A 26785-nucleotide genomic window follows, 5' to 3' on the forward strand; every position below is an offset into this window, starting at 1 on the left:
TACTCCACTTTGATGTTTCTCTGAAACTGTGAATTTTTTGCAAAACTGACTGCTTTTTAAATAAAGCTTTGTATCTCTGGAGATGTGCATGCTGTGGGGGAGAGTATGACACAATCACTTGCTTTCTCACTGGAAGCAAGAGCCAGAAAGGCTGCATTTTCAATTCAGTGCAAGTACCTCTACTCTGGCAGTGCTAAATTGCTCAGACCATGGAGATCAAACTCAGTTTATGTGAATTTAGACTGAACCAGGCAGAGAAGGCTGATGACCTTAGGACACCTTGTCTAGCTCTGTGCTGCAAGTTTAGGACAACACAGTTATTCCAGAGGTCTGTGCCTCTCTCAGACACATATGAATGTCTTACATGTCAAAGAGCATCTCTGATAACACTAGCAGGCCAGGTCCAGGCAAGTGAAGCAGGTCTTCCAGCCTGTGTGTGGTGGAGAGGAGGATATGGTGTGGTCTGAAGCACTGCTCTGTCCACTGCAGTTTGTAATAACTATGTGGAGGACCCCATATGGCAAATTTAATCCTTGAAAACTTTGTGCAGAATTAGGGGCAGGTGGAATTTAAGGAAAAGTTATTTTTCATGCAACATAACACCTTCTCACAAGTTCATGAATTGATTTCATTAAACAATGAAGAATGAAACTTGAATGGTGATCATAATACTAAAATAAATCTAAACTTCAACTTAAAACTGCTGACTTAAGACTTCTCTCAAAGTTTACTTCTCTCACTACCCATGGCTGCATTCAAAGATTTCCCAGGTGCTGGTGGCTGCTCTAAAGTGTCTTTCTAAGAGTTCACATGAGAGGTCCTGTCTTTGCCTTGCCCTTCTACGAGTGACAGTCATTTAGCCTTGTCCAACTGCATGTCCCAGTTCAAGACAGTGTAACACTCAGGATACTGTGTGGGATCAGCATAATAATGGTGGCATGAAATGTGTAATTCTGAATGCTATATGGCTGTTCAAGTAGTCAAACCTATTAGGGCCAACTCTGATTTATATGCTGTTCTAAGTCTGCTTTAGAGAGCAGCCCTTCTTCAGTTAACAGGGTAGGCTAAGTTCCAAAAATGTTCTCATTAGTATCATTCTGTACTTCTGTTACTCCTTCATACAGTGAAAAAAGCAAAACCGAATTTCCTGAGAATCCTCAGCAAGAGATTAGGGAAACTTAAAAGAAAAAACAGTTTTAGAAATCCTGTTCTTTCTTTAAGTCAGCATTAGACTCCTGGAGATTTCTGATCTAGATGAGTGTGTACATCCAGCAACAGCAGGCTTGTACATCAATGATAGTGTGCTGGAGTCAGCAACTTCCTGGAGTTTCTTCTGGCTTGTAATACAAACCCAGGTTTTGTTTCTCAGTGCCTTGGTACTTTTCTCCTCTTCAAACTTGTACTTAACAAGATGATACAGTAACTGTGATTCTTGATGCTATTGTATTTAGTCAGTGCTTCAAAAATCCAAAGCAGTGTCAGGAAACCCAGTTTTATTTTAAAAATTTCTAAAAAAACTAGCTTGAGGACAGAATAAAGTGGATATTGACAAATCATGTGGATTGTAAGAAATTATGAATTGTCCCAACTGCAAAACAAAGAAAAAATATTCAATAAGCATATGGGAGGAGAAATTCAAAACCATTACTTTTGCCCGGTAATCCCCAGTGCGCATATTTGTCAAGAATCCAGTTGTCCTGACTGATAAAATGTTACCTATTACTTACTGATGTGCTGAAATGTGTACATTTGTGTAATGCAACAGCCACATCTTAAATTACCTTTCCTGCCTCTTCTAGTTTTTTTCCTAGTGTTATTCTAGATGGCATAAAAAGCAGTACTGTACTTAGGTTAAGCAGAGTTAAACACTGATTTCCCCGACCACAGTAAACAGGCTACTCTTTAATCTAAATTTTCTAGAACTGAACACTCATCATCTCTTTTTTTTTTCTCTCCAGTGGGCAGTTTGCTGTAGTGAAAAAATGCCGGGAGAAAAGTACTGGTCAGCAGTTTGCAGCAAAATTCATCAAGAAAAGGAGAACGAAATCCAGCCGTCGTGGAGTGAGCCGAGAGGATATCGAGCGAGAAGTTGGCATACTAAAAGAGATTCGTCATCCTAATGTGATTACACTTCATGATGTCTATGAGAACAAAACCGATGTCATTCTCATTCTGGAGCTGTAAGTAATACGGGTCTAGAGACCCATGGACAAGCAGGAGAACATTTGGGTCTTTGGTTTTTAAAAACATACACTTTGAGAATTGCAGTGATTTAATGGAAGTTCCTTATAGAAAATAGATAATAGCCTTAGTAGTCTTTATTTCTAAGTCAGTGTTGTAGCTTCCTGATTTCTACGCATATTTTTCACTCTGCATGCACTATAAAGTTTAAAAATAAAATCCGCATATTCAGGATTTCTTTTTTCTGCTTTCTACTTTAATCACTGTTGATGTTATTCATCCAGAAGAATAGCCTGAAACTGAATAAACTGAGTTGAAGATCAGAGCACAGGAAAATAGCGATTCTAAATGGAAATTAGTTTAACAAATTTTATTGTGTTTTGTGTTGGTGTAAAGTGGCCTCAGTGAATGCTTTTTCTCATTCTCAAGCCCACATAGAACAGAATTTTCCCAGTTCTCTCTTGTTGAAATGAGAACTGAACTTTCACACTGTTTCGTACTGATTTAGTTCCCAATTTTTCATCCAATGTCATTGCGAATAGATTGAGGTAAATATGTCAGCAGAGACTACTTCTGCATTTTTTCAAGTGTGGCTTCCAGTTCCTCAAAGACTGCAATTGTAAGAGTTAAGCATTAGTCACCCGTTAAGAGTTTGTCAGTGCCTGCTTATGGAATGTGCATATCTTTACACAGATGGTATGCCTGGCAATTTTTATTGCCATATCTGCTCAGTATCAGTTAACCATGCTTTAAAATAAGAATTTAATGTGAGCAGAAGACTTGGTACCAGAATCTTGGGCAGCACTTGTGTATTTTTCGTGGCTATTCCTGTGGTTTTTCATACGTAGGTTTTGTCTTCCTGTTTAATAGCTGTGATAAATGACATTTCCACTTTATAAAGATACTTCAGTGTTGCATGGTTTCAGTAACATGTAGATTTACAATATAGATTTAGAAAGAAAACTGGGAAGTAGCTGTTGGAGTTCATTTTTTCTATGGTATATATACACATGATACTATTTTTTTATGTTTATGCAAACGTATTTTTACATCCCATCTACTCCAGCATGGGATGGTTTTTTATAATACTTGTAGTCTGCCTTGGTTTTTTAGTTCCAGTTGTATACACTTGTGTTAGTTTGCCAAATTTGGATAATTTAAACAAGTATTTTTTCCCAGACTAAATTATCATCCTGTATAAAGTAAAAGTTCCTTACATTCTTACTATTTCTGCGTTTTGTTCAGAATTCTTTGAAATGTGACATGAATACGCAGAAAAATTAGTGTGATGCCTCTTCCTCTCCCCACTTGATACTAATCTCATGTTCTCTTGCTCTATAACCTTACTGTCAGAGTATTGTTGCTTCTGCAGCTCCTTCTGCTCTTAAATCTGTCCAGATGAAATCAGGCCAGTGTCTATAATTTGAAAGCTGTGAGGGAGACTTGGTAATGATGGCAGTGATAGGAGGAATGGGACTACTCCACCCACCCCTACTTTGCACATGGAGTAGGAGCTCTTTTGGCAGCAAGGTTGCTGTGTGTGTGTCAATGTGTACCCACTACTGCCCACTGAGCAGAAGAATGACAGTCTGCATCTTTCGTAAGCTTGATGGCATGAAGTTCAGCAAACTATTCACATTACAATTTAGGTAATTGTTTTGCAAGATGAGCAATCCCTATAAAGTTTCAATTGGAGATTTTTTTTTTCACTTTTCCAAACTGCTTTGTGAGTTTTTCAAGTTGAAGAAGTGTTATTTTGGATATCACAAAGGTAATGCATTTATTTATTTTGACAGTCAAAGAAGAAAAGATGACGTTAGCAGTCCCTTTGTAAACTTGAATATGCTAACTGCTACAAAGTTTTGTAGTTCTCAAAATAACCATGATGTTACATAAAGCTATTGAAAAGACAGGACCGTCATTTTAATCGCATGCTTAGACATTAAACATGTAGTCCTTTTTCTCTAGCATTCTAATATTCACATTTTGCCTAGGGACCTCCTGTCTTGACTGTCTTTGTTCTTACAGAACAATTTCATATGAACAGAAATAAAGCTGAAATCTCATTAAATAGACCTGTTTTGCTATCCTCAGAATCTACCCTAAATGTCCATTTTCCATTCTGATTAGAACATAGTATATTTCCTGGCACTTGTGTTCTTTTCTGACTACTGTTATGAGGCAGTATGCCACACAGAGACACAATTTTGTACGACTGAGCAACTGCAGCTGCCCTTTTGTTGCCATATGTCAACATGCACAGTCCCAAGGGCAACAGGGTCTATGGCCTCTTCACTATTGATTTTTATTTTCTGCTTCAACAAGAGGTTTGCTATATTGCATACAGCCTCCTAAACAATTTTCTGTCTTACTAATTGGCAGTTTCTCAGAGTGAGCAATTAACTGGACAAGGGGGAATGGCATCAAACTGAAAGATGGTAGACTCATATTGGATATTAGGAGGAAATTCGTAACTGTGAGGGTGCTGAGGCACTGGAACAGGTTGCCCAGTGAAGTTCTGTATCTCCATTCGTGGAAGAAGTGCTCAAGGCCAGGTTGAATGGGGCTCTGAGAAACTTGGTCTAGTGAGGGGTGACCCTGCCCATGGCAGGGGAGTTGAAAGTTGATGGAACTTAACATCCCTTCCAACACAAACTGTTCTGTGGTTCTATTCAAGGTCATGATTTATGTGCAGGGATATGCGGGCAGTTGGTTAATCATTGCAGTGGCCAAGCAGGTCCTCACAGCTCTGAATACAAAACAGAGCTAATTTATCCACATAGGTATTGGGAAGTTTTTCTTTCAACTACCTTATATCAGTAAACTGATCTGCCAAAATACGCAAGTTCTGTGAAACATTTAATTTATGAAATTTTTAAAACCAAGTGCTTCCTTAAAAGACTCATCATGAGATATCCTTGAAGAACCTTACTTTATTGTAGTCTTTTGGTATATTTAGAGCATTCAGATGTATTTTCGTAACTCTAGGTCTTAGTGACAAGTGTCTCCTTTCTTGACTTGGAAATAACCTTCTAAATTCCCACTCTGTGGACTCTTTCATTGTCTTGAAAGGAATGTTATGCATGTTACATACAAACTGGAAGCCACTGTCTTTTCCTCATCTAACTTAAAATCTTAATAGTTTTCTTTTCTTTTGCTTTTATCATACAAATAATTGAATTTGTCAGAATTTCATAGTATGTTTTTCTATCCAGCTGCAGCAATTAGAGCCTGTTAGCAGTACACAGCTATTTCTAGTGATCCCTGCTGAAGCCATCATCTTTTCAGACTTCACAGACTAGAAAGTACAGATGTCTCTCCACAGTAATAATTATTTTCTTTCTTCAAGCATGTTTTTGCACCTACTTGCTTCCCCTTTTTCTGGCCTTGGATGCATAATTTCTGTCTTCAGTTTTATTTTCTCTTCCACTTTATTATGTCTTTATTTAGACTGCAGACATAAAATATACTCAGTCTGTGGTTCTTTGTGGAGCCTTGGTTATGGTTTCTTGCTGTAACACAAAAATGAAAATTTTTCATCCTATACTGTATAGTAATTCCTTAGAATTCATCAAAGCAATGCAGGTGGTCTCATTTTTTTAAAATGGCTTGATAGTGATACCTGACTCCTTCTACTTGGAAGCTGTGGATGGAGTTAGGTATTCATACTTTTCTCTGCAAAAAACATAACTTCATTTCTGAATTTGAAATCTTAATTTATGTGGTTAGCCCTTGTAGCATGGTTCTGAGTGATAAATATCTGTTCTATACATTTCTTTAAATTAGAAAGCTTTGAAAGTGTTAGAAGCATTTGTGTATTAAATACCAGAATTTATGTTTCATTTGAAAGCATAAATTTTCTTTTAAACTTAGTCTTGTGCATGACACTATCTCTGAGTTTCTACTTTGTTGGTAGCTTCAAATTATTAATCAAAACAGAACAGTGCAAGGAGAGGATGATACATCCTTGTATAAAATTATAACAATTTAATTAGTTGATCACTGAAAAGTAAATAAGAGCAAATAACTGTGAACTCTTTAAATTCCTCTTCTATCTTCTTGGGGCTTTAATTTAACTTTTTACAGTTATGCTCAGGAAGAGCGTTACAGCCTGTCTTCCAGAGAAGCTTGAAGTCTTCTTGGAGTTTCTTTAATTTTTAATTGTCTTTTGCTAGAAATATCTCTAAGACTTTTGTTAATTTTACCCATAAGTAAATTAGAAAGATGTTCTCCAGTGGCTTTGCACTGAAATTTGAGAGGAGGATTAAATATTTGGTGCTTCTGGGATGTAACAGGCAGTTAGCAAACCCTGTGACACTAATTTGTAGATCTTGTGCCACCTGTGGATTTCAAAATCCTGAATTCAGGGCCCACATATAGATGCACAGAGAATATGTAGACGAGTTAGAACAAAGGCTTGCCAGGGCTGCCAGGACAGGCTGTAGAGCTGGTGTGACTCTGACACACAGTGAGCACATCTCAAAGGGAGAATTGGTTTCCATGTGCTGCAGTGCCTGAGCCCCTTTTGTTTGCTAAACCTGAATGCTCCTCATATATTAAATTTGAATGTTGTATATGAGATCAAAATACTACGGCACTCTGCTGGGCCAAGGTAACCACCTGCTCTATCCAGACTCTGGGCACTTCAGAACTTCAGTGATGAAAACCTAAATACCCATGGTGTTTGAATGCACAAAAGATTCACAGGAGTGGTCAGGCCAACCTCCCTACCCCTTAGTGGGATTTAACTGCTTAAATTATAGTCCAGGTTTTGATGTGTGTGTTCTGGCTGGCCATTGAGGCCAATGCTTCTTGTTCAGTATAATTGAAGAATTTAGGCACACTAAAGAGAGGATTTCATGACAGTTGATGTCTCTAATAGAAGCTAGACAAATGAAAATGGAAAGGCACAGTGATGCTGGAACATGTCTTCATTTTTCTGGTGGCTAGATAAAGGAAAATTAAAGTGCGATGTTGTTCAGCCAGTAGGTAACTTAATGAGCTAGCAGCCCTGTTCTGTTTTCAAATGTTTGGTACACTTTGTACTTCCGAGGAGTGGGTTGATAAGTGCACGATTCATAAAGGCAGTGAAATAAAGTGGATGCAAACCCCCTTATTCTTACATAAAACAGAAGTAATAATATATAATCTACTCCTGGGCTGACAGCTGTGTGACTGGCTCTCATACAAGACATGGTTGACCACAGAATCCCTAGGGAAAACATTTCTTTTACAAGTTGGCAGAATAAGTGTTTGGACTAGAGAAGAATTCAGATAATTTATCAAATTGCATCTGTTTTAAAACTGGAACAAATTGGTGGCATGCTTGTTTAACTTAGTTTATGTTGTTTTGAATCTAAGGAAGATAAATGTTTCTTCAAGAGGTGGGGGCCTAGATTTTAGTGTTCATTTGTAGATTTTTAAATTCATTAGAAATATTTAGATAATCATTATATCATTTAGGTGCTATTGCATAATAAGCAGTGGGATCATAGCATATGACTGAGTCATTATGAGGTGACCATGCTGACTTTGAAGGTTAATTGATTCTAAGTTCCCTGAGTAGGTTCCCATAATGACTTCCTCTGAGATATGGCGATAGTTCTGTTTCATAGCTAAGAAAGCCTGGCAACTTGCAAAAGCACTATCCAGAAATCCTTTTTCCATGGGCGTGATGTATTTTATTTCCCAGAGGGAGGTGTGTGGGTTGCAATCACATCTGTCAGCCTTCCTTTGGGAAGGCTGGGAAATGCTTTTACCACTATTGCATTTTATAAGAAAGAATACAGTCAGCTTTAATTTACTTCTCTCATTTCAGGAAAGCTAGCACTTCTGCCTAGAAATATCAGTGAAAGAGCACATACCAGCTTTGCTCTGAGTTAAAATGTTTATACAAAACACTTCTAAAAACATGTGCTCTGCTACTTTAAAACAATATAAAAGGTCATGTTATAATGATGGAATAGGTTTACTCAGCCCTTAACGACTTTCTGTGTTATAACATGGTCAATAATACATTAGAATTAGGTGAAATTAAGATGTGACTGCCCCAAAGCACAAACTCTTATTTTATTGACCATGATATTTGAACAACATATTAGGACTGCAAAATTACGACTTAATTTAAATGTAAATAGAAAGGTTTTATACAGGAAGATTAATGAATTAATGCTTTAGAGGAAAACAGTATGTGAAGGTGAACATGGAGGCTTTGCAGCCATAAAGGAATTTAGCTGTGACCTGACTTGTTTCTGTTAATCTGAATGGGTGGGTATGGACGCTGTCCATCCTTTTCTTACTAGCATTTTGCCAGTTAGAGTTGTCTTAGGGCAAGAAGAACTCATCAGGAAGCTGTCTGGTAATTCCTACCAGCAAACAGAGGAATTGAAAGCTCTGTGTTCCTGGGGATACCAGGTAGAGATACCCCAAAGTCTTCTACAGGAAGATGCACTAGTGTTTGGTGAACATCTTGCCTCCACTCCCTTCAGGAAGCGTCTTTATCTGGTTAGTGGTTGGGGGCAGCAGTATTTTAGATGTTGATTGTGTGGGCCCCTCTGTAGAGGCCAACAGGCAGGCTGGGAGCAGGTTTTCATGGCTTGGGAAGCCCATGCACTGGTTTAGTTTCAGTCAGATTTCATCAGTGTTTGTGCATCAGTATCCCCAAAGCTAATTTAGAAACAAGGGCCCATTGTAATGGAGGTGGAAACAGTGTACTTCTTGGTAGAAGATGATGTTCAAAAAGACCAGTCAAAAGGACCAATGTATGGCGTTATATGTGCCTTCTTTAGATTAACACTGCTTCTATATCTGAGATGGGATATCCACATTGGTGCAATGGGCTCTTTCCTTGCCTTATGGCTCCATTTTTGAAGGTGACTCTGGTTCACTAAAACGTGCAATGTTTATGTAATGTGGGACATAATACATACACTGGCTGAGGCACAGGACTAGACAGCACAGCAGCATTTTAGGAAGCTTTTGAAGGCTGCAGTAGCTTACACAGCCAATGTCTTTACTGACTTTTTCTAACCCATTTCTTCATCTGTGATATCTGGAAGTCTGGTCAAGATCATCTAGTTATTCTACATCTATAATCCAAGGATGAAATCTGGAAACCCAACTCTGCTGACAAATCTGAGGACATTGTAATTCGTTGTGGAAGCCAAACTTGTAAAATATGTTGAGTGTGGACCTGTATTAACCTTCCATGACTCACTTGAAGATTGCCTTGCAGTGATACCGTGGGGTTTTGTATGGCCATGGTAGTACAGCTTAATATCAGATCATCCTGAGTCAGCAGAAGGGTAAGGAATAAGCAGTCTCAGGACAAGCTTGAAGAAGCTGAAAAACACAACCTCCCATGGGGAAAGGAGTCACTGCCTTGCACATGTGAGAAGGACTTCTTTTGTAGGTTGCCTGGCATAGAGGGACCTTTTCTGGGAAGCCAAGCATTTCTGAACTTCCAGGTGAAGTTCCTTATGCATGCTAGTATAACCTTTTACTCATCATTGCTATAAAAATCCTTTTCTCTCATGCTTTATGTCCCTACCATAAGTAAGCAGCAGGAGCAGCTAGATGTGCACTGTGCTTGCCAGCTATGGCAGCGCCCCAACTTCTGGAACTCGCCCCCTCATCTGAGGAGTTGCCACAGGAGCATTCACAGTGGCCCCCTTTCTGAGGTGAACCCACGCAGGATCTCCTCCTAGACATCAAGAGTAAGATGTGTAACATGAGGAGGCACACCGAAGTCCCACAGACGAGAGCTACAGCTGCTTCTGGAACAACACTTTGCGTGCATTACAGCTCGTCCCTCTTTACTCGCCTACTCGTTCAGCAAGGGCTGCCAAGTCACTTTGGGTAACAGTACTTAAGCATCGAAGAAGCACACAACAGATTGGAAAAATCTACTGCTTTTGCTAATGAACTTTCAATTTTAAAAAAAAGAAGAAAAACATTTCAAGCCTTCTCCCTTCTCTGGCCCTCACTTTTGAGATTTGCGAGCACTAGGTATATTATCTGTGAAATACAGATAACATTTTATTGCACACAATTATAAGGCTTATGATGTGCATTAAAGAAATGTCACTACGATTAACCTGTGGTAAAGACAGAAGAATAATATTCAGCAGTACAGAATCAGAATAATTGCAGATAAGGGGAAACTGAAGAGTCTCTTACAAATGCAGGTATCTCAAAAAGTTGCAAACTTTAGAAATCAAATCTTTTTTCTTTGGGCTCTGTAAGGAATGTGTATAATCAGTGATAATCATAGATGACTATTAAGTTTCACAGACTGCATGTCTTTAAAATGCCAACAGGAGTAAGAGCAAGCTTTACCAGCCATGATGCATAACACCACCTGTGTGACACTGTCAGAGTCTGTTTGAGACTGCAGGGTGGACAGCACAGTGCTTGGAGAGGACATTGCTGTAAATGTCTGCCTGGGTACTTCCCTAGTATTTGTGATGGCTGATGGATGATTTAAGCACCAGCAGGAGCTTTTGCTGTTTTGCAGGGTTTCCAGCTGCTTGAAAAGCAGGACCAGATGCAGTCTTTTTGTGCAGTCTTACAAACTCTTCCTAGCTGAGGATCCCTCTTCCCCAACCTGTGTGATAGCTGGCCCAGTGCCAAACCATGCTGAGTGCATACAGGTGATGGGTTTTGCTGTGGCTGCTGCCTCAGCTGCCCATGGCTGGGGCAGTAGCCAGTGAGTCTGCCTCCTCCGTGTGGCAAGGCTGTGCTCCAGTTTACAGCCACTCAATGACTGCAGCCAACATCCACTTGTTAACATGCAGGAGCAAGTTTCACGTGATGCTAAGGCCTTTAGCCCAATAATTGGAAATTAATGTCACCATTCAGTGGAGTGCTGCAGAGATACAGACGTTAGCCTGAAAACATTTCCTTTTTTTTTTTAGTCAGAAGCAAACAATGAGAGAATATGCATGTGTGTCTATTTGGAAAATGCTGCTGACTAGGCTCTGTAAAATAACAAGTTGGATTTAATCATTAGGAATTCCATTTTAATGTCTCTACAACAACAAAAAATCATTAAAATGACCTCTCATCCTTACAGTCTATAATTCTTATATTTTAATGACACTTTGTTTCAATAATTGCTTTCATGCAGAAAATACTACAACACAAATAATACCCAAAACAATACTCTCATTATTGTCTAGGCAGCTCAATGAAAGCTCCAAGAACTCATTAAAATACACTTTTCATGCAATTTGCATTACAATAATGCAGATTAAGTCTCTTAAAAAGTGGACATTATAAAGAAGTCAAGTGTATTTCCAGAAATTTCCCCGAACTATTTACCTATTGTTATATGTTAATGACCACCTCATGTTTCATAATCAGATCTTTAAATCATGAACAGATTATTTTCTTTCCCTGCAGAAAAGCAATAAAAATTAGGGTGCACTTTCTGAATTTGTTTTAATATCTTTACAATTAAAAACACAGGGGATATTATGACCATTTTTGCAATCACTGAGACTTTTCCAAGTAATACCCTTGATTTCACAGATGGGAAAAGTAGTTTGCCACAGGGGCAGTCATATGTCCTTCAGCTGAAATGTGTTTGTCTCTTATTTGGGAATAGCTGTAGTTCTATCACTTCAGTTTCCTATCACTTGAGTATCTCTTCATGCTGTTGACTGAGTCAAGAGCTACTTGACTGAGCTGAGAAGAGGGTCAGTTTCTCTTTATTCCTCTCTCTCCTTCAAATGCAAAAATCCACATGTGCTTATGTAGCCTTTCTTATCTCTTTTCTTTCTGCTATTGGACTACTGGAAACAATCTTAAGGGCTTTTCATTGTAGAAAAGGTATTGTCATGTTAGAGTACAAATAAAATATAGGGCTGTATGTAATACAGTATTTCAAAAACAGAATCTATTTTCAAACAGTTGGATACTCTGGGGAGTTTAGAAACTAAATAGTAGAACAGCTGCCAATAAATATTTCAAAATAAGCTTTAAATTTTTTATTTTTCTATGAGGATGTAGAAATCTGATGGTTTACTGGTATGAGCCAATTCATGTTTTATTTTCTAGATAATTTAGTGTCCCATTATGTTAGTATGTTTTGAGTCTCATTACTTCATATTTAATTTTATTCTTTTAAATATGCGTACGAAGAGTAGGAGGTTTTTGCTTCATTTAAATTTAAATACCGTTAACCATGTTTGTTTGGGTTTTCTAAACTTTTTTTTTTTGTCTGAAAGTAAGACTCTTTTTGCTGTATTTTTTTCAGGGGGAGGGAGGGAATTACTAACGCTTTGGGATATTGAATTAAGTAATTTTCATCATTTTTTCTGATATTTGAAACATTTAAAGCATCTGTATCCTTTTCAAGGCTTTTCAAGGTTTGAGGACAGCTCTACTAAAAGGAGCCCACTGGTTAAAACAAGCTTGTCAGTAACTGTGCTTCTGCTCTCCAAGTGTTGCAGGTGGGGAGCTCTTCGACTTCTTAGCTGAAAAAGAATCTCTCACAGAGGAGGAAGCCACAGAATTTCTCAAACAGATACTTAATGGTGTTCAGTATCTCCACTCTCTGCAAATTGCCCACTTTGATCTCAAGGTGTGTTGAATAGATAAAAGCTTCAACAACTGAAAGCAACATCCATTAAACTCCTTTGTCATTCTAGCCACAAATCAGTCGTCATGTAGATCTTGGCCATAGTTTTGTTTCTCAGATTTATGTAGACAGAGGAAAGCTCAGCCATTTGAAAGAAGTTACTGAATTGTATATAGTTCCCGTCTGTAAGATTCTTCAGGGGAAATGGCACCTTCTGACAAAATTAAACCATTCTGAGAAAGCAAACCTGAAATAAAAATGAGGAGTATGATTTTTATTTTTTTAATGTGGATGGGATCTAGGTAAAACATTCTGACCTAGATGCCTTTTTCAACTGAGTTTAAAAACACTCATAGCGCTCCAGCATCAACATGAAATCCTAATTTACTGTAGGTAACTTTTAGCATATGTTAGATCATAATAGGAAAATACATGACTTTTCTGCCTAAAACACAATTCAAGTGTCTAACAGAGGTAAAAAGGAATGTTCAATGCTGAAGAACACTGTCCACAGTTTGTACCTGTGTATAATCTCTCTTTCTCTCTCTCTTCCTCCTTATCAAAGCCTGAAAACATAATGTTGTTGGACAGGAATGTACCAAAGCCTCGAATCAAGATTATTGACTTTGGTTTAGCACACAAAATTGACTTTGGAAATGAATTCAAAAATATCTTCGGAACACCAGAGTTTGTTGGTGAGAAAACTTGTTTCTTCAAACTATTCTTTTTCAGTCTGTGAAACAGTATTTGTGGCTTAGCTTGGCTTGGCTGATTTACAGATGATGAAATTTGTGTGTAATTCGTGACATTTTGAAATTTAAATAACCAATTTTAGCATTTGATTTCAAATTAGACTTGCATTAAGGTGTTTTAATCTATCAGCATCATAGCTTCTTATCTCTGACATACATGGACTCAGAGTGAGACTTATGCCTGTTCTTTGCCTAGGTACTTATCTTGCTGCTTTTTCTTTTAGCTCCTGAAATAGTAAATTATGAGCCTCTTGGTCTTGAAGCAGATATGTGGTAAGTTATTGGATCTTACTTGAAATAAATCTCTTGTGATTATGCTTATGTTCTAACCTTTTTTTTTCTCTCCTCTCTCTCTTTTCCCTCTATTTTTCTCTCCTCTCCCTCATCCTTTTTTTTTGTTTGTTTGTTTTTCCTTCAATCCAGGAGCATTGGTGTAATAACTTATATTCTGTAAGTACCAAAATCTATGGGTGTTTCTTGCAAATGCTGTTGTTTTTTAATTCTTATTCTATCCTCTGGGGTTTTGGTGGTGTCTGTACAAATCAAACCATTCTGACTGCACATCATGATGCAAACTATATAATCTTAATAGCTATAGTATAATTATTGAAGGAATTGCCATTAATCAGTATTGAGCTATAATGGGAAACTGTCTTCAAATCTGTGGGTGACTTTCCTGCAGCTATATCTTAACAGTATTCTTGGAAATTACAGCGAATTTTTTTGCCTTGCTACACCACATCTTCATGAAAGTAGATTTGCGGCCTTAAAACAGAAAAGAAAAATGCTGGCTTTCTACGGTTTTTTGATCTCAGAGGGTTGAAGCAGTAGTGTTACAACATGTAATGAGAAGAATGTTCTGTCTTTCTTGCAGTCTTAGTGGTGCATCTCCATTTCTTGGAGAAACCAAACAGGAAACACTGGCAAATGTGTCTGCTGTGAATTATGAATTTGAAGAAGAATTCTTCAGTAATACCAGTGCCCTAGCTAAAGACTTTATACGAAGACTTCTAGTCAAAGATCCAAAGTGAGTTGTTTTTCATCTGTGTGGCATTTGCGTCTTTAGTATTTAAAATTACATGATATTTGGAGATGATTTTTTAATAAACATAAAACAGTATGCATTTTATTAATATCTGAAACAGTTCTCTCTCTTATTCTCTTAAAGGAAGAGAATGACTATTCAAGACAGTTTGCTGCATCCTTGGATCAAGGTTAGCATGCCATTCATTCTTTGTTGTCCGGTTTTTAATCATTCTTCATTTCGTGCTTTTCAAGTTCCTTAACAAGGAGTATTGTCATAATTGTCTAATGTAACTTACTGTTTTGGAAAGCTGCCTGTATGAAAGGTAACACATGCAGAATGTGGGCTTCATTAATATAGGCTCTATGTGAGTTAGCAGTAGGCAAGTGACCCCCTATGGGAATTAAACTCATGGTCAGACAGAGAAGCTAACCTTCAGAGAGCATTTCACTGACAAACATACAGTCTCTGAATCCAGTCCAATTCACAATAATTTTTCTTCTTCTAATGCCCTTATTTAGACTGAGAAAAAAACAGTGATCTCTCTTCTGTCCTTCCCCTTTAGACTGAAGAAAGCAGTTGATGTGATGACCCACTTCTTTTTTCAGTGTTTGGTTTGGATTGAGCTGTTGTGAAGCTGCTAGGTTGAGAGGGAGAAAATGGCACCTGTTATTCTTCTTAACGTGTGTAGTACTACCTGGCAGCTAATTTTTTTAATTCCATATCGCATTCTGATTGTGAGTAGCAAACCCACTCAGTGCCACTGATTTCCCAGGATATGGGGATGCACAGTGGGTATTTGATCCCACTCCACTTCTCAGAGAATCAGGTAGCAAAATATTTCTGTGCCACAACTCCAGTTGTGCTCTAGTTCATAGTATAATGTCTGAGGGCAGGCATTTCTACACCAATGTGCCAAACTACAAGTTTGACCATGCTTTGCTGACTTTTTGCTGAGGTAATCTGAAATAGTTGATACTTCATATTGACATGAACGTATCAACATGATATTTTAAACTACTAAAGCAAGCATTGTGCAGGTTGATCTGTCTTGGACCAAGTTCCACACTTGTGCAAAGAGATAGGTTGTTTTGTACCTTATTACTTTGCTTTATAACTTAACTTTCCAGGCACTTGTAAGTGTGCCTTTCCCACTCCACTGGTCATATCCTCTTTTTCCCTTTCCCACTACTATCTTTATCTGCATTTCCATGGCAGAGAAGGTTGAAACTAGTTCCCTTCCAACCCAAGCCTTTCCATGATTCTATGATACATATATCTCTGTAAAAATTACTTCAAAAATGGGATAAAAAATGCAAAATTTGGTTTGTTCCACTAGTCATTGATGCTTAGTATTAGCTATAAAATTTTTGAAAGGATGCAGGCTTAAAGCTTGCTGCACTGGTGGTTGGGAGGAGGGTAATTTTTCAGCAGCATCCAGGTGATTACACCGAGCCTGTAACAAAATTGACTGCATTTAAAATCAGTCAGGAAATCTTCCCAGAAGACAGGATTCATCTTGGAAATCAAATGCCTCTATCAGAGAGAAAGGTGAAAGACAAGGTTGAATGTTCTGGGTTTTTGAAGGGTTTTTTGTTTAAAATGAATAAGCATATTTTAGTATTGCATTTTTAGGTCTAGATTTTCCTTACAGCATTTTCTTAAGAAATTCCATCTATATGCCAGGTTAGACTCTGAATATTAAAATTATGTGCTTACAATTACTTTATTATTACAGTAGGATTGGAATACATTATAATGTAAGTGAAAGTCATCACTGAGGGACAGAGTCTTACATGCAGAAAGTATGGAATTTTTAGAACAGCTTTATATTCTTTTTTGTTCACAGCCGAAAGACACTCAGCAAGCACTCAGTAGAAAAGCTTCTGCAGTGAATATGGAGAAATTCAAGAAGTTTGCAGCACGACGAAAATGGAAAGTAAGTCATTCAAGAACACATCAAAATGTTGGTGACATACAAATGCAGTAGCATTGCCTGTTCCAGGGGAAGGTCAGCGCATTTGAGAGTGGAAAAGAAGGAAGAAGAAAGACGTTCTTCTGTCACTGGGAATAAATTAAGTGCTTGAGTATGGTAGTATGGGAGAGGACTTCTTTGTTAATGATCTGCATACAAGTGCTTGTGTGTGGATTCTTTGCTTTTGCTTCTGATGGATTATAAATAACAAAAGTTGAAGTATCAAATTCAATATAAAAAGCAGATGGGGTGTTGAAGTCAAACTTCAGTTTGTTTTGCTAGGTCCTTTAAAATATCTGCAGTGGCATCCTATCCGAATTTTCTAATTTTTTAACATACAGCTTTTTTTCTTATTTTCAAAAAGCAATCAGTGCGCTTAATATCCTTGTGCCAAAGATTATCAAGATCTTTCTTGTCCAGAAGTAGCATGAGTGTCGCTAGAAGTGATGATACTCTGGTAAGTGTGTTCTTATATATTTAGAATACTAACTAACAGAAATATTAGGCTCTTGAAAATTTGCATAATTAACTAATCTCATAAGTAGGAAGAAATAGATTGTCAGGCTATGAAGGTCAGTTATCCTTAGTTTGATCTTCTGCATCTTGAAACCTTGAAATTTATCTTTTCGTGTTAAGGCTGATACCTAGTGTCAGATATTAATTCCTTGGTTTTGAAGTTTGATTCATGAGAATTTTTTTGTACCATAACAATTATATGGTGAAAAAGCGTCATCTGAATTTTACTCATCATTTACATCATCATTGTGTAGACTAATATGATATTCCTTATATTACTTTTTTTTCACTGAATATTCAAAATCATTAAGACCATTTTAAATCCAGTGAGTGCTAGACAGCACTGTCACAACAAGCAGTTATTTAAGGAGGAAACTTTAGAGTTGTCCAGTATTCAGTTTGTGGTATTAGATATGACTGGAGTTGAGTAATTAGGAGCAATTGCTGTACGTTTTGTAATTACAAATCCTTGTAAAACCAAAGGCATTCTTCGTAGCTTACTCTGCAAATTTTAATACATACTTCACAAATTCCCTGTGATCAGCAAGGAATGTGTGTTAATATGTTAAGAGCTGAGGAATACCATATTTTCTGTGCCTTAATAGGATCAAACTTGAAAAATTCTGCAAAGCCCTTTCCATGCATACTGTCTTGCCCATGTCCCTCCTGTGCAGCTCCGTGCTCATGTTTCCACTTTTTCTCCTCTTATCTTTTGGCTTCTGAACTCTTTGTTCTCCTCTTGCTCTCCTTTCCCTGCCCACCACCCCCCTCACCTCAGCTATCTGTATGCTTTTTAACACTGGATCGGCATTTCACACCTGTGTTCCAGCAGAAAGGATTTATAGCCCAATGTTATTGTCCTAAAAAATCTGAAACCTCAGGAGAGAGGAGGTAAGAGCAATCCAAATAATGGGCTCTCTGAATTTCAGCTCTTTGAAATTCTAGTGCAGGGAAGAAAAATAAAGTTACACCTGCAGAGGTATCTGGACTTATTTCTTAGGTTCTAGATTTTTGACCGATCCATTTGAATAGATGAAAGCTTGGACCAAAGCACCTATCCTGTGGATGACATGAAACCTGATACTTCAGTTGGTACTCATTCTTGGGTTTTTTAATCATCACATGTATGCATAGAATAATTTCATTTTATGGAAGTATTGCTGCTATTGAAATCTGTCATCTACTTTTCCTATGAGGAAAAAAAATACACCTAATAAAAGAAACCTGTGTGGAATCTCAGTGAGTAACAGGTTTGTGTGTGAAGGAGAGGGAAGCATCTTTTATGAAAAAATGGGGCGGGGGTTGATGTGGGTTTTCAAATAACATGCATACATGCTAGCCATATGCTTCATGAAAGATTACAGCTTGCAGCTGAAGCACTCTTTTACAAAAAAATACTTCAAAAAATTTAGGCTTTAAATTTTTTTTTATGTCTTGGCAGCTGTTTAGGTATGGATTTTTTCTTAAAGCTAACAATTTTTCTTCTTTCACCTTTAATTGCAAGGATGAAGAAGATTCTTTTGTGATGAAAGCTATTATTCATGCCATCAATGATGACAATGTTCCTGGATTACAGCACCTTCTGGGATCTCTGACAAATTACGATGTCAATCAACCCAACAAGGTAGTGTGGGTCTGTGTTGAGGTGCGAGGTGTGTGGGGGGACTAGCTACCACCCTGTTGAATAGAGCAGTGTGATTGTAAAATAGAAATGTAGCGCCTGAAATGAAAAGGCAAAGGAATGGGAAGAAATTCTGCCTTTTTTCTAGGAGAAATTTTCATGTGCTTTGTGTTCAGTCTTCTCAAGATATGTTAAAATCGAGCCCAAACCAGGATTTTTTGCCTAGGCATTTCAAAAGCATAACTCAAATCTATGGTCAGGAACTGTGTTGTATCAAATATCAGCCTTCACCCTTGGTTGCAGTTGCTGTTTCTTGTGGCCAATGAAGATGGTAGAATACCTAAGAACAGCCAGACTGCTAACACTGACTTTGCAAAGCATTGTTAGAAACAGAAGTTGCAAACTGCAGAAATGGATTATGAGAACATGTTAGATGGTGGTGTTCATTTTCAGTAGTGAATTTGTACAGTATTTAAATGCATCAGCAACATCTAGGGAAGTGAAATGGGACTGGCCATTAAGACAAAAAATACAGTGATTTCTTAAATGGTTCAAGACAAGGTCACATTTTTTTGCATGGTTATAGTGACTTTCATTACAAAGTACTTTCAGAAATGTTCATTAAGAGCATATATAAATATATGTGCAGTATAGAAGTAAAATGTATGTTATTTTACTGTGATGGGGTCTTGAACCATTTAAGAAATCACTGTATTTTTTTTGTTTAAATGAGCAGTTCCATTTCATTTTCCTAGATGTTACTGATGGGATGTTGCTTGTGTCTGGGATGGTGTGGTAGCTGCAAAGAGACTGCAAAAGGGAATGTTCTTGCCAAACAAGGCTAATAAGAGCTAAATATTAATATTCCTGATTTTAAAAGCATAAATTTACTGTGATATGTCATGAATTATTCTCAAAATTATGGAGAATTGCTCTGCAATATTTTTCTTTGAACAAAGAGATAAATTATTTTCATAATATTTCCTGAAGACTTAATTTGAAAGTGGAAATCCAGGAGTGCTATTCAATGCCTGTCTTCTATTCCACTGTTTTCTTAATCCTTCAGTAATAAATTATATCATTGCTTTTATTTCATTCTTAGCATGGAACACCTCCACTACTGATTGCTGCTGGCTGTGGAAACATTCAGATGCTTCAGTTGCTTTTAAAGCGTGGATCTCGTATTGATGTTCAAGATAAGGTTGGGGTTCTGCTTTTCCACTGCTCTTTATAAGGTTTTTAGTACAGTTAGCAGAAGAAAAGCTGTTCAGGACAAGTAGTATTGGAAATTAAAAGCTCTGAGCTATAGATCCTGTTTTCTGTCTTCCACAGCAAAAACACAAGACAAAGTTTTTAGCAATGTCATTTGTTACTAACACGTATCCTCTGATTTTCATCACTGTATTAGATGAAATAATTTGAATTATACTGATCTTACAGTGTACTTCATGCTCAAACCACCTCAATTAGTTCAAATCAGCGATTGCCCTAAAACACAATTGTGAACTTTATTTAATATAGAATGATAAATTAATTTTTAGCCATGGAGGATATTGCAACTAAAATTCATATTTGATGGAGGATATGCTTTGCAATAAGCTTTTTTGCCAAATGGGCTGTAACAATTAATTTAAAGCAAGCTTGAAGAACTGTCTGCTTCTCCATCTAATAGATGGTAAAGCAAGCAGAAGAAAGGTTTTTATCTCATGACTGTTCTTTCCAAAGAACTCCCTAACAAGGGAGAAGAGGATTATCCTTGCAAACAGTTAGTAATCCTGTTAATCATCCTTGCATAGAGAGGTTTTTGTTGTCACTGTTGGTATGTAGGGTTGTTGAATCAATTTGAAATTTTTTAAAAAGTGAATGTGTTCATATAAGCTTGAATAGCTTTTCAGTGTGTGTGTGTGTGTACACCTAAATGCACATGTACCTCAATTGAAAATCTAGAATTAGGATTTCAACTTGATCAATAACATCTGAAATGAAATTTTTTGACAGGCTGGATCTAATGCAATCTATTGGGCTTCTCGACACGGACATGTAGAAACGCTGAAATTTCTCAATGATAATGAATGTCCTTTGGATGTTAAGGATAAGGTAAGAAAATAACTCCTTTTTACACAGAGGGGTCCTTCCTTATAATTTTATCTTAGAAAAGTGAGAGGTCCTTCAATTGAAATGGTTTTCAGCTGCCACAATTCCAAGAAATCAACTGGCTTTCGTAGTATGATTTTCTAAGTTGATATGTAAGGCTGTGATACAGAGCTTTAAAGTAGCTGGATGTACTGATTATTTTCCTGACAAATGTTAGCCAAGTGGGCATGTTAAATGTGGTGAGTACATGGTGGGTAGGTGGGGAAGTACAAACCTAAATTAATTTTCACTTGAAGACTTGATTTCTCATTGGAACTCAGGGTGAAATCGTGATTTAGTTTTTCATTCCTCTTGATTGAAAAGCACTTTTGTCTGACAAGTAAATTTGACTGTTATTAAGTTGAGTATAAGGAAGCCTAACAATTTATGGCTGATGAACACTTACCTTGTCTTTGGCAGTGTTATTTGAGCAACATATGCCCTAGAAACTAGTTACTCTTAATTTTTTATACCATAGCAATTATTTTATACTAGCCAAAGCTCCAGTACAGAAGAAATTATACTTGTGAAACACAGTTTGCTTTGTTGGGGGAGCTAATGCAAGGCAAGGTACATTAGGAAAATTGTTGTTTGACTCCTGATAAGGCTCCTAGGAAAGAAGTTAATCTCTTAATAAAAAAAATATTTCTGTTTTATATAATTTCAAAAAAGAAAGTGTTGCAGATATTTAGACATAGTGACGAAAATGCACCAGGGTATACAAATGTGTTAGGCCAGCTCATTACACTTGAATGAACAGGGTGGGGGAGCATATGGAAATATTATGGAATAGAAATGAGATACCTATTTCAACACAACTGCACACACAGCTTCCTCCTCATATTGCTCAGAAATCCCATCGTGGCTGTGATCTGGAACAAATAAAGTAGGAAAGTAAGTTCTGGAAAAAGAAAGCCTTTGGAGAAATAATCTCCTTGCCGGTTGGTGGTATGTTGTCCCATACAACCAGCTTGTAAGCTCTGCTGATGGAATTGTGTTGCTGGACAATGGAGAGGGGGCAGTATCCCGTGCAGGATTGAGGGCATTCAGGCTGTACACAGTATACAGGCGGTGTATATCATGGCATGACACAGAGAATTACACTGTCATGTTCTCCTGTAATTGCAGTCTGGGGAGACCGCTCTCCATGTGGCAGCTCGATATGGGCATGTGGATGTGGTTCAGTTTCTCTGTAGCATTGGATCCAATCCAAACTTTCAAGACAAGGTGAGTCATGAACACTGCATTTTTTTCAACAAATAAGGCTTTATATTAGTGGTCAAAACTTCGCAAACGCGAATTATGGAGGTTTTGATAGCTCTTAATATATAATGATTATGTGAAAAACTGAGAGAACCAACCAGTGCTATAAAACACAGATTCTCTCAAAAATGAGAGCTTGAAGATGGAGAAACAACTATGTGAAGGTGTGGGTGGTGGTGGGTACTCTGTAAGTTCAGCTAAAGACTTTTATTAGTTTTTGCCTTGAATTCTGCTTGGTTTTAGCAGTCATAGGATTTTTCTGCAATGTCAAGTACTCATTTTTGAAAATGAGAGGAGGGCTCAAGAGGGTTTCTTTAGAGATTTGAACTCTTGCAAGAAAGCAAGGAAAAAAAGGCTTAATAGAAAAAGAAAATCTATTTGACCCAAATTTGACTGTGTGTGTGTGTGAGTTCCACATGCCTCCCCAAGTGCTGCATCCTCTAGGACTTCCTTTTCATTGTTTAAGGAGCCCTATGCTGAGGGAGGAGGACAGGACATGGTCAAGATTTTTACAGAAACCTTGAATATAGTCCAGTTCCTCTGCTGTTATCAGCCTCAATTGTATCTTCTTTGATATTTGCCAGGTATAGAAAGGATATCCCATGTCTTAGAATTCCATAGAGCTGCATCTTTTTGTGGGTTTTAATTCTCCCTGCTTTTTCAGTGGGCTTTCAGCATGTTTTTGAAACATTTGAGGTTTTTAATGGTGTTCCACATAACTGCTCTGACATACAGTGAATTGAAATTGTATGTTTTGAAGTTTCTTGGGTTCAAGCAAAAAAGCAAATTAGTTCTTCAGTCACAGTTGAACTCCAAATGCAGACAATTGCAAAGACTTGTTGTCGTGTGTCTTTAAAGGACTCGGGTTTTTAAGTATTTTCACTCCTAGAACACTGGGATGTGCTTTCTCAACATAAGCAGAGTGACCTGCCTCTAGCTGCGGGTCTAGTGGGATTTGCATTTCCGTGGTGATCAATCTGTTTTAGACACTGGATTAGTCACAGCACATAGGATATAGAAATTGTTTGTGCACAAGGGTTGGTTTTCAAGTGAGAGAACCAAGATAGTTGGCCTCAGGAGCATGGATACATTTAAAGTAGGATTCCTGACATACAAGGTAGCATAATCACTTGCATGTCAGCTGAAGTTATTCTTGGTTTTAGAATGTCAGCATTACAAATTACAACATCTTTTTACAGGACTTACTTAGTAGACTGGCTTCTTTTTTTATACCATCTTTTTTGTATTCTTAAGTTGGAGAATTTTTTTTCATGAAGTTTGGTTCAGTACTGTTTCTTGATTTTTATAGGAAGAAGAAACCCCACTGCACTGCGCTGCTTGGCATGGCTACTACTCTGTTGCCAAAGCGCTCTGTGAAGCAGGTTGCAATGTGAATGTTAAAAACAAAGAAGGGGAGACCCCGCTCCTGACAGCATCTGCTAGGGGATACTATGATATTGTGGAATGCTTGGCAGAACACAGGGCTGACCTTCATGCAACAGACAAGGTTAGTTATCTCCAGAGATCACAGGGACACCTCTCAATTTCTTCATTTGAGTGCTACAAGTCAGTAGTGTTTCCACAATGTGAATTTTTGTAGCAGTTCACACAGGGCCTATTGATGGCTGAAATAGTCTTTAAGATTGTCCACTGATGGTTATTACTCCATGATTGGGTTTTTGCTGATCTAGCATCTCATTATCATTTATCACCTCATGAGTAACACTCTTTAAAAAATTGCAGGAACATTAGGTTCTGTAATTGGCAACAAACCGTTAACTTCAGAGAAAAAGATGGGTTTGGTGTTGGTCTTTGATTACTATGGCTTGGATAAATCACACCCATTTTCAATAAGAACTATTTTAAAAGTATTACTCTACTTGATTCAGAATCAATTTTTGTCTTTCGTTATGTAATCCCAATAAATAAATTTGGCATTGCTTGTGTTTTTGGTATGGCTGGCCTTTTAGCTACCTTTTCTAGTGATATTAACTAAATAATTATTAAAGTGAGTTCAGAAAAAGTTTTTGCTTCCAAAATAATTAAATTGTTTTTTCCAGATACATTGTCTCTCTAAGTTGTTCCACAGATAGAAAATTACTGATCAGAAAGCAAATTGCATGACTTTTGCATCACTAACTTCTCCTAGAATTTAAAATATTCAGCTTGTTGTTACTGTTGATCACTCTCCTCCCTCCAAGGAAAGCTGTTAAAGGAGAATGGGTATTTGTATTTCATCCGTTCCACTGCAAAGACCAATGGTTTAACAGAAATTTGCTTTCATCTCATGGCTTATTGCTGACAGATATGGTGCATCTCCCTGCCTCCACTTTCAAATTAAAAACCGTTGTGATTCTTGAGGCAAGGAGATGTACCCTGTTACTTGAGATGGTTGTGACTTTACTTTTTAGCATTATTTGATCTCACAAGCTGTCTCTTCATTTCAGGATGGTCATATAGCCCTGCACCTTGCTGTAAGAAGATGTCAAGTAGAAGTAGTTAAAACTCTCATCAGTCAAGGATGTTTTGTAGATTTCCAAGACAGGCATGGCAACACTCCCTTACATGTGGCCTGCAAAGATGGGAATGTGCCTATTGTGATGGCACTCTGTGAAGCAAATTGTAGTTTGGATGTCCCTAATAAGGTAAATGAATATGGATGCTGAACTAAGTTGTTTATTAGCTCACCTGCTGCATTAGGTGACCTTTTCAAGTTCTTGGGTAGGAAAAGGACTTTACATTGAGTCTTCTGTCTCTCACAGTGGCCAAATGAAAAGTACTAAATGACTCACCTCACAAATTTACCAAAATTTCAAAGTTCAGTAGGCTACCAGCAGAGAATAAATAGTAGTTTTGGTAACAGTAGACTTGAACATGCAAAACCAGAAGTGGATGTCATGAGTCTTGGGTTTGGTTTCTTTTTTTTCAAGATTTAGGTGGTGGTTCAAGTGAGTCTTTTTTTTTTTCTGAAGACTTTGAGCCAGGCATGAGAATGAACTGGAGTTTTCAAGGTCTTGGGTTTTTTTGGTTTCTTGCATGTTTATTAATTTTTATCTTACAATTTTTTGTGCCTGGCTAGGGTGTTTACAGCAGCTTGGACACAACGCGACTCCACTCTCAATGGGAGGTCACTACCTTTTATACAGATAATTATGTGTCTATTATTTACAATTTCATACTAATGTCTAGTACTTATACTAGAAGGGTCATTTCTGCTTTGACTCAATCTTCTCAAACTACTTTGTGCCCATGTCACTGCAGAAAATGGATGCTAAGGGAGAACAAGAAGAACCCAGGATTCCACTCTAAGTTCTTTATTTTGTTTTTCAAATCTAGGAACTCAAAACTACAAATTTTTTTACTTTGTGATAAACTGCATTACTGTCTGTCACACATTTGTGACCTGTAATTCCTCTCTGTGTTGGTAGTTTTTCTCAGAGACTGAAATCAAAGCTTGTGTCTTTTTGGGCTTTATGCTAGGGTTTTAAACGCCCCTGCACAGACAGACTTCCTTGGCTAGGCTTCAAACCCTCTTTCTCGGATCTCAGGCCTCTATGCCAAGGTCTGTGACCTTCCAGGATGCCCCGAGTGGTGTCCTGGACTCTAACAATGAGGACCTGTTGTCAGTGAAGAGATTAATGAAAAAAAGGGAAAATTGGAAAAGTAATACTTTACAGTACTTTCCTTCTTCACCAAAAAATATATATTATTTCATGCTAACTTCTTTCATTCATTCCTTATATTTCTTTGAGTGACAGAGGGAGATATCTAATCCTCAGCAGTACTTGGATTGAAGTAGAACCCAGAGTTCTCATGGTTAAGGAATCAGTGTTGTTTAAGTGGTTGATATTTAATTAAGTAAAAAGGCAATTAAATTTTCTGGAATTAAAAGACATTGTCAAATACAGCAAAAAAAACCCTCTAAAGGATTCCTCCACAGTTGTGAGGGACTTAGCTAGAAATTTTTTTCCCTATCTTTTAAATAGTCATCTAGCCTTTGTTTTAATTGCACTTTGAGCAGTTGTGCTTAAGCTGCAATCGAAAGTGATTTTTCTTGCACTTTTTGCAAAACCTTTCCTGCGTGTCAGTATGTATAATTGTATAATATGTCTGATTATTACTCATGAAACCTAAAGTGAAGTTCTTTGACTAAACACTTCTTTCCTCATGTTAGTATGGAAGAACACCTTTACACCTGGCAGCAAATAATGGCATTCTTGATGTTGTCCGATTCCTTTGCCTTACTGGTGCCAATGTAGAAGCATTAACCTCTGTAAGTATTGAGAGACGCTCTTCTTCTTCTATGCCTGAAAGTAGAAAAAGAACTCAGAGACAGCTGTAGGAAAAGGAAATTACATTTTGAATTTTTTTTTTTAAAGGCTGTTGTATAATATACATCGTGAGTGGTATTTATTATATCTCTCTTGTCTACTTGTTCCCTTCTTGCAACTGAATTTGGAACTGATTATGGTACAGTACAGCTACCACTTCATCTACAACTAATAATTTCTTCATCTAAGAATTACTTGTATCATTGTGTTTTCTATAAGCATAGTGAGTCACTTCATTAAGATGTACATCATTTCACATCACATTTGAGAAACATATAAATGCTTTTTATGTGTTTTAAGCATTTTTCCTACTTTAAGGGGGTTAAAAAGTTCTGGATTTATGAAGGGAGATGTGTAGTTGCATGGATGAGTGAACTAGCATGCGAGTATCCTTGTAAACTAAATCT

General features: G+C 37.4%; 1 protein-coding gene across 1 annotated transcript in view; it reads left to right on the top strand.

Annotated features, from left to right (window-relative positions):
- DAPK1 (death associated protein kinase 1) overlaps nt 1-26785 on the top strand; it is an 83339-nt gene that overhangs the window by 39285 nt on the left and 17269 nt on the right. Inside the window, exons 2-17 of the mRNA XM_083883580.1 lie at nt 1959-2180; nt 12628-12766; nt 13329-13458; nt 13740-13788; nt 13939-13965; nt 14390-14542; nt 14684-14729; nt 16389-16478; nt 16879-16971; nt 18535-18654; nt 19754-19852; nt 20650-20748; nt 21913-22011; nt 23357-23554; nt 24495-24692; nt 26222-26320. Of these exons, the coding sequence (XP_083739706.1) occupies nt 1959-2180; nt 12628-12766; nt 13329-13458; nt 13740-13788; nt 13939-13965; nt 14390-14542; nt 14684-14729; nt 16389-16478; nt 16879-16971; nt 18535-18654; nt 19754-19852; nt 20650-20748; nt 21913-22011; nt 23357-23554; nt 24495-24692; nt 26222-26320 (1861 nt within the window). The remainder of the gene's footprint in view (nt 1-1958; nt 2181-12627; nt 12767-13328; nt 13459-13739; nt 13789-13938; nt 13966-14389; nt 14543-14683; nt 14730-16388; nt 16479-16878; nt 16972-18534; nt 18655-19753; nt 19853-20649; nt 20749-21912; nt 22012-23356; nt 23555-24494; nt 24693-26221; nt 26321-26785) is intronic.

The sequence above is a fragment of the Zosterops lateralis genome (genome assembly GCF_965231275.1).
Source record: "Zosterops lateralis genome assembly, chromosome: Z".
In the NCBI taxonomy this organism is placed as follows: domain Eukaryota; kingdom Metazoa; phylum Chordata; class Aves; order Passeriformes; family Zosteropidae; genus Zosterops; species Zosterops lateralis.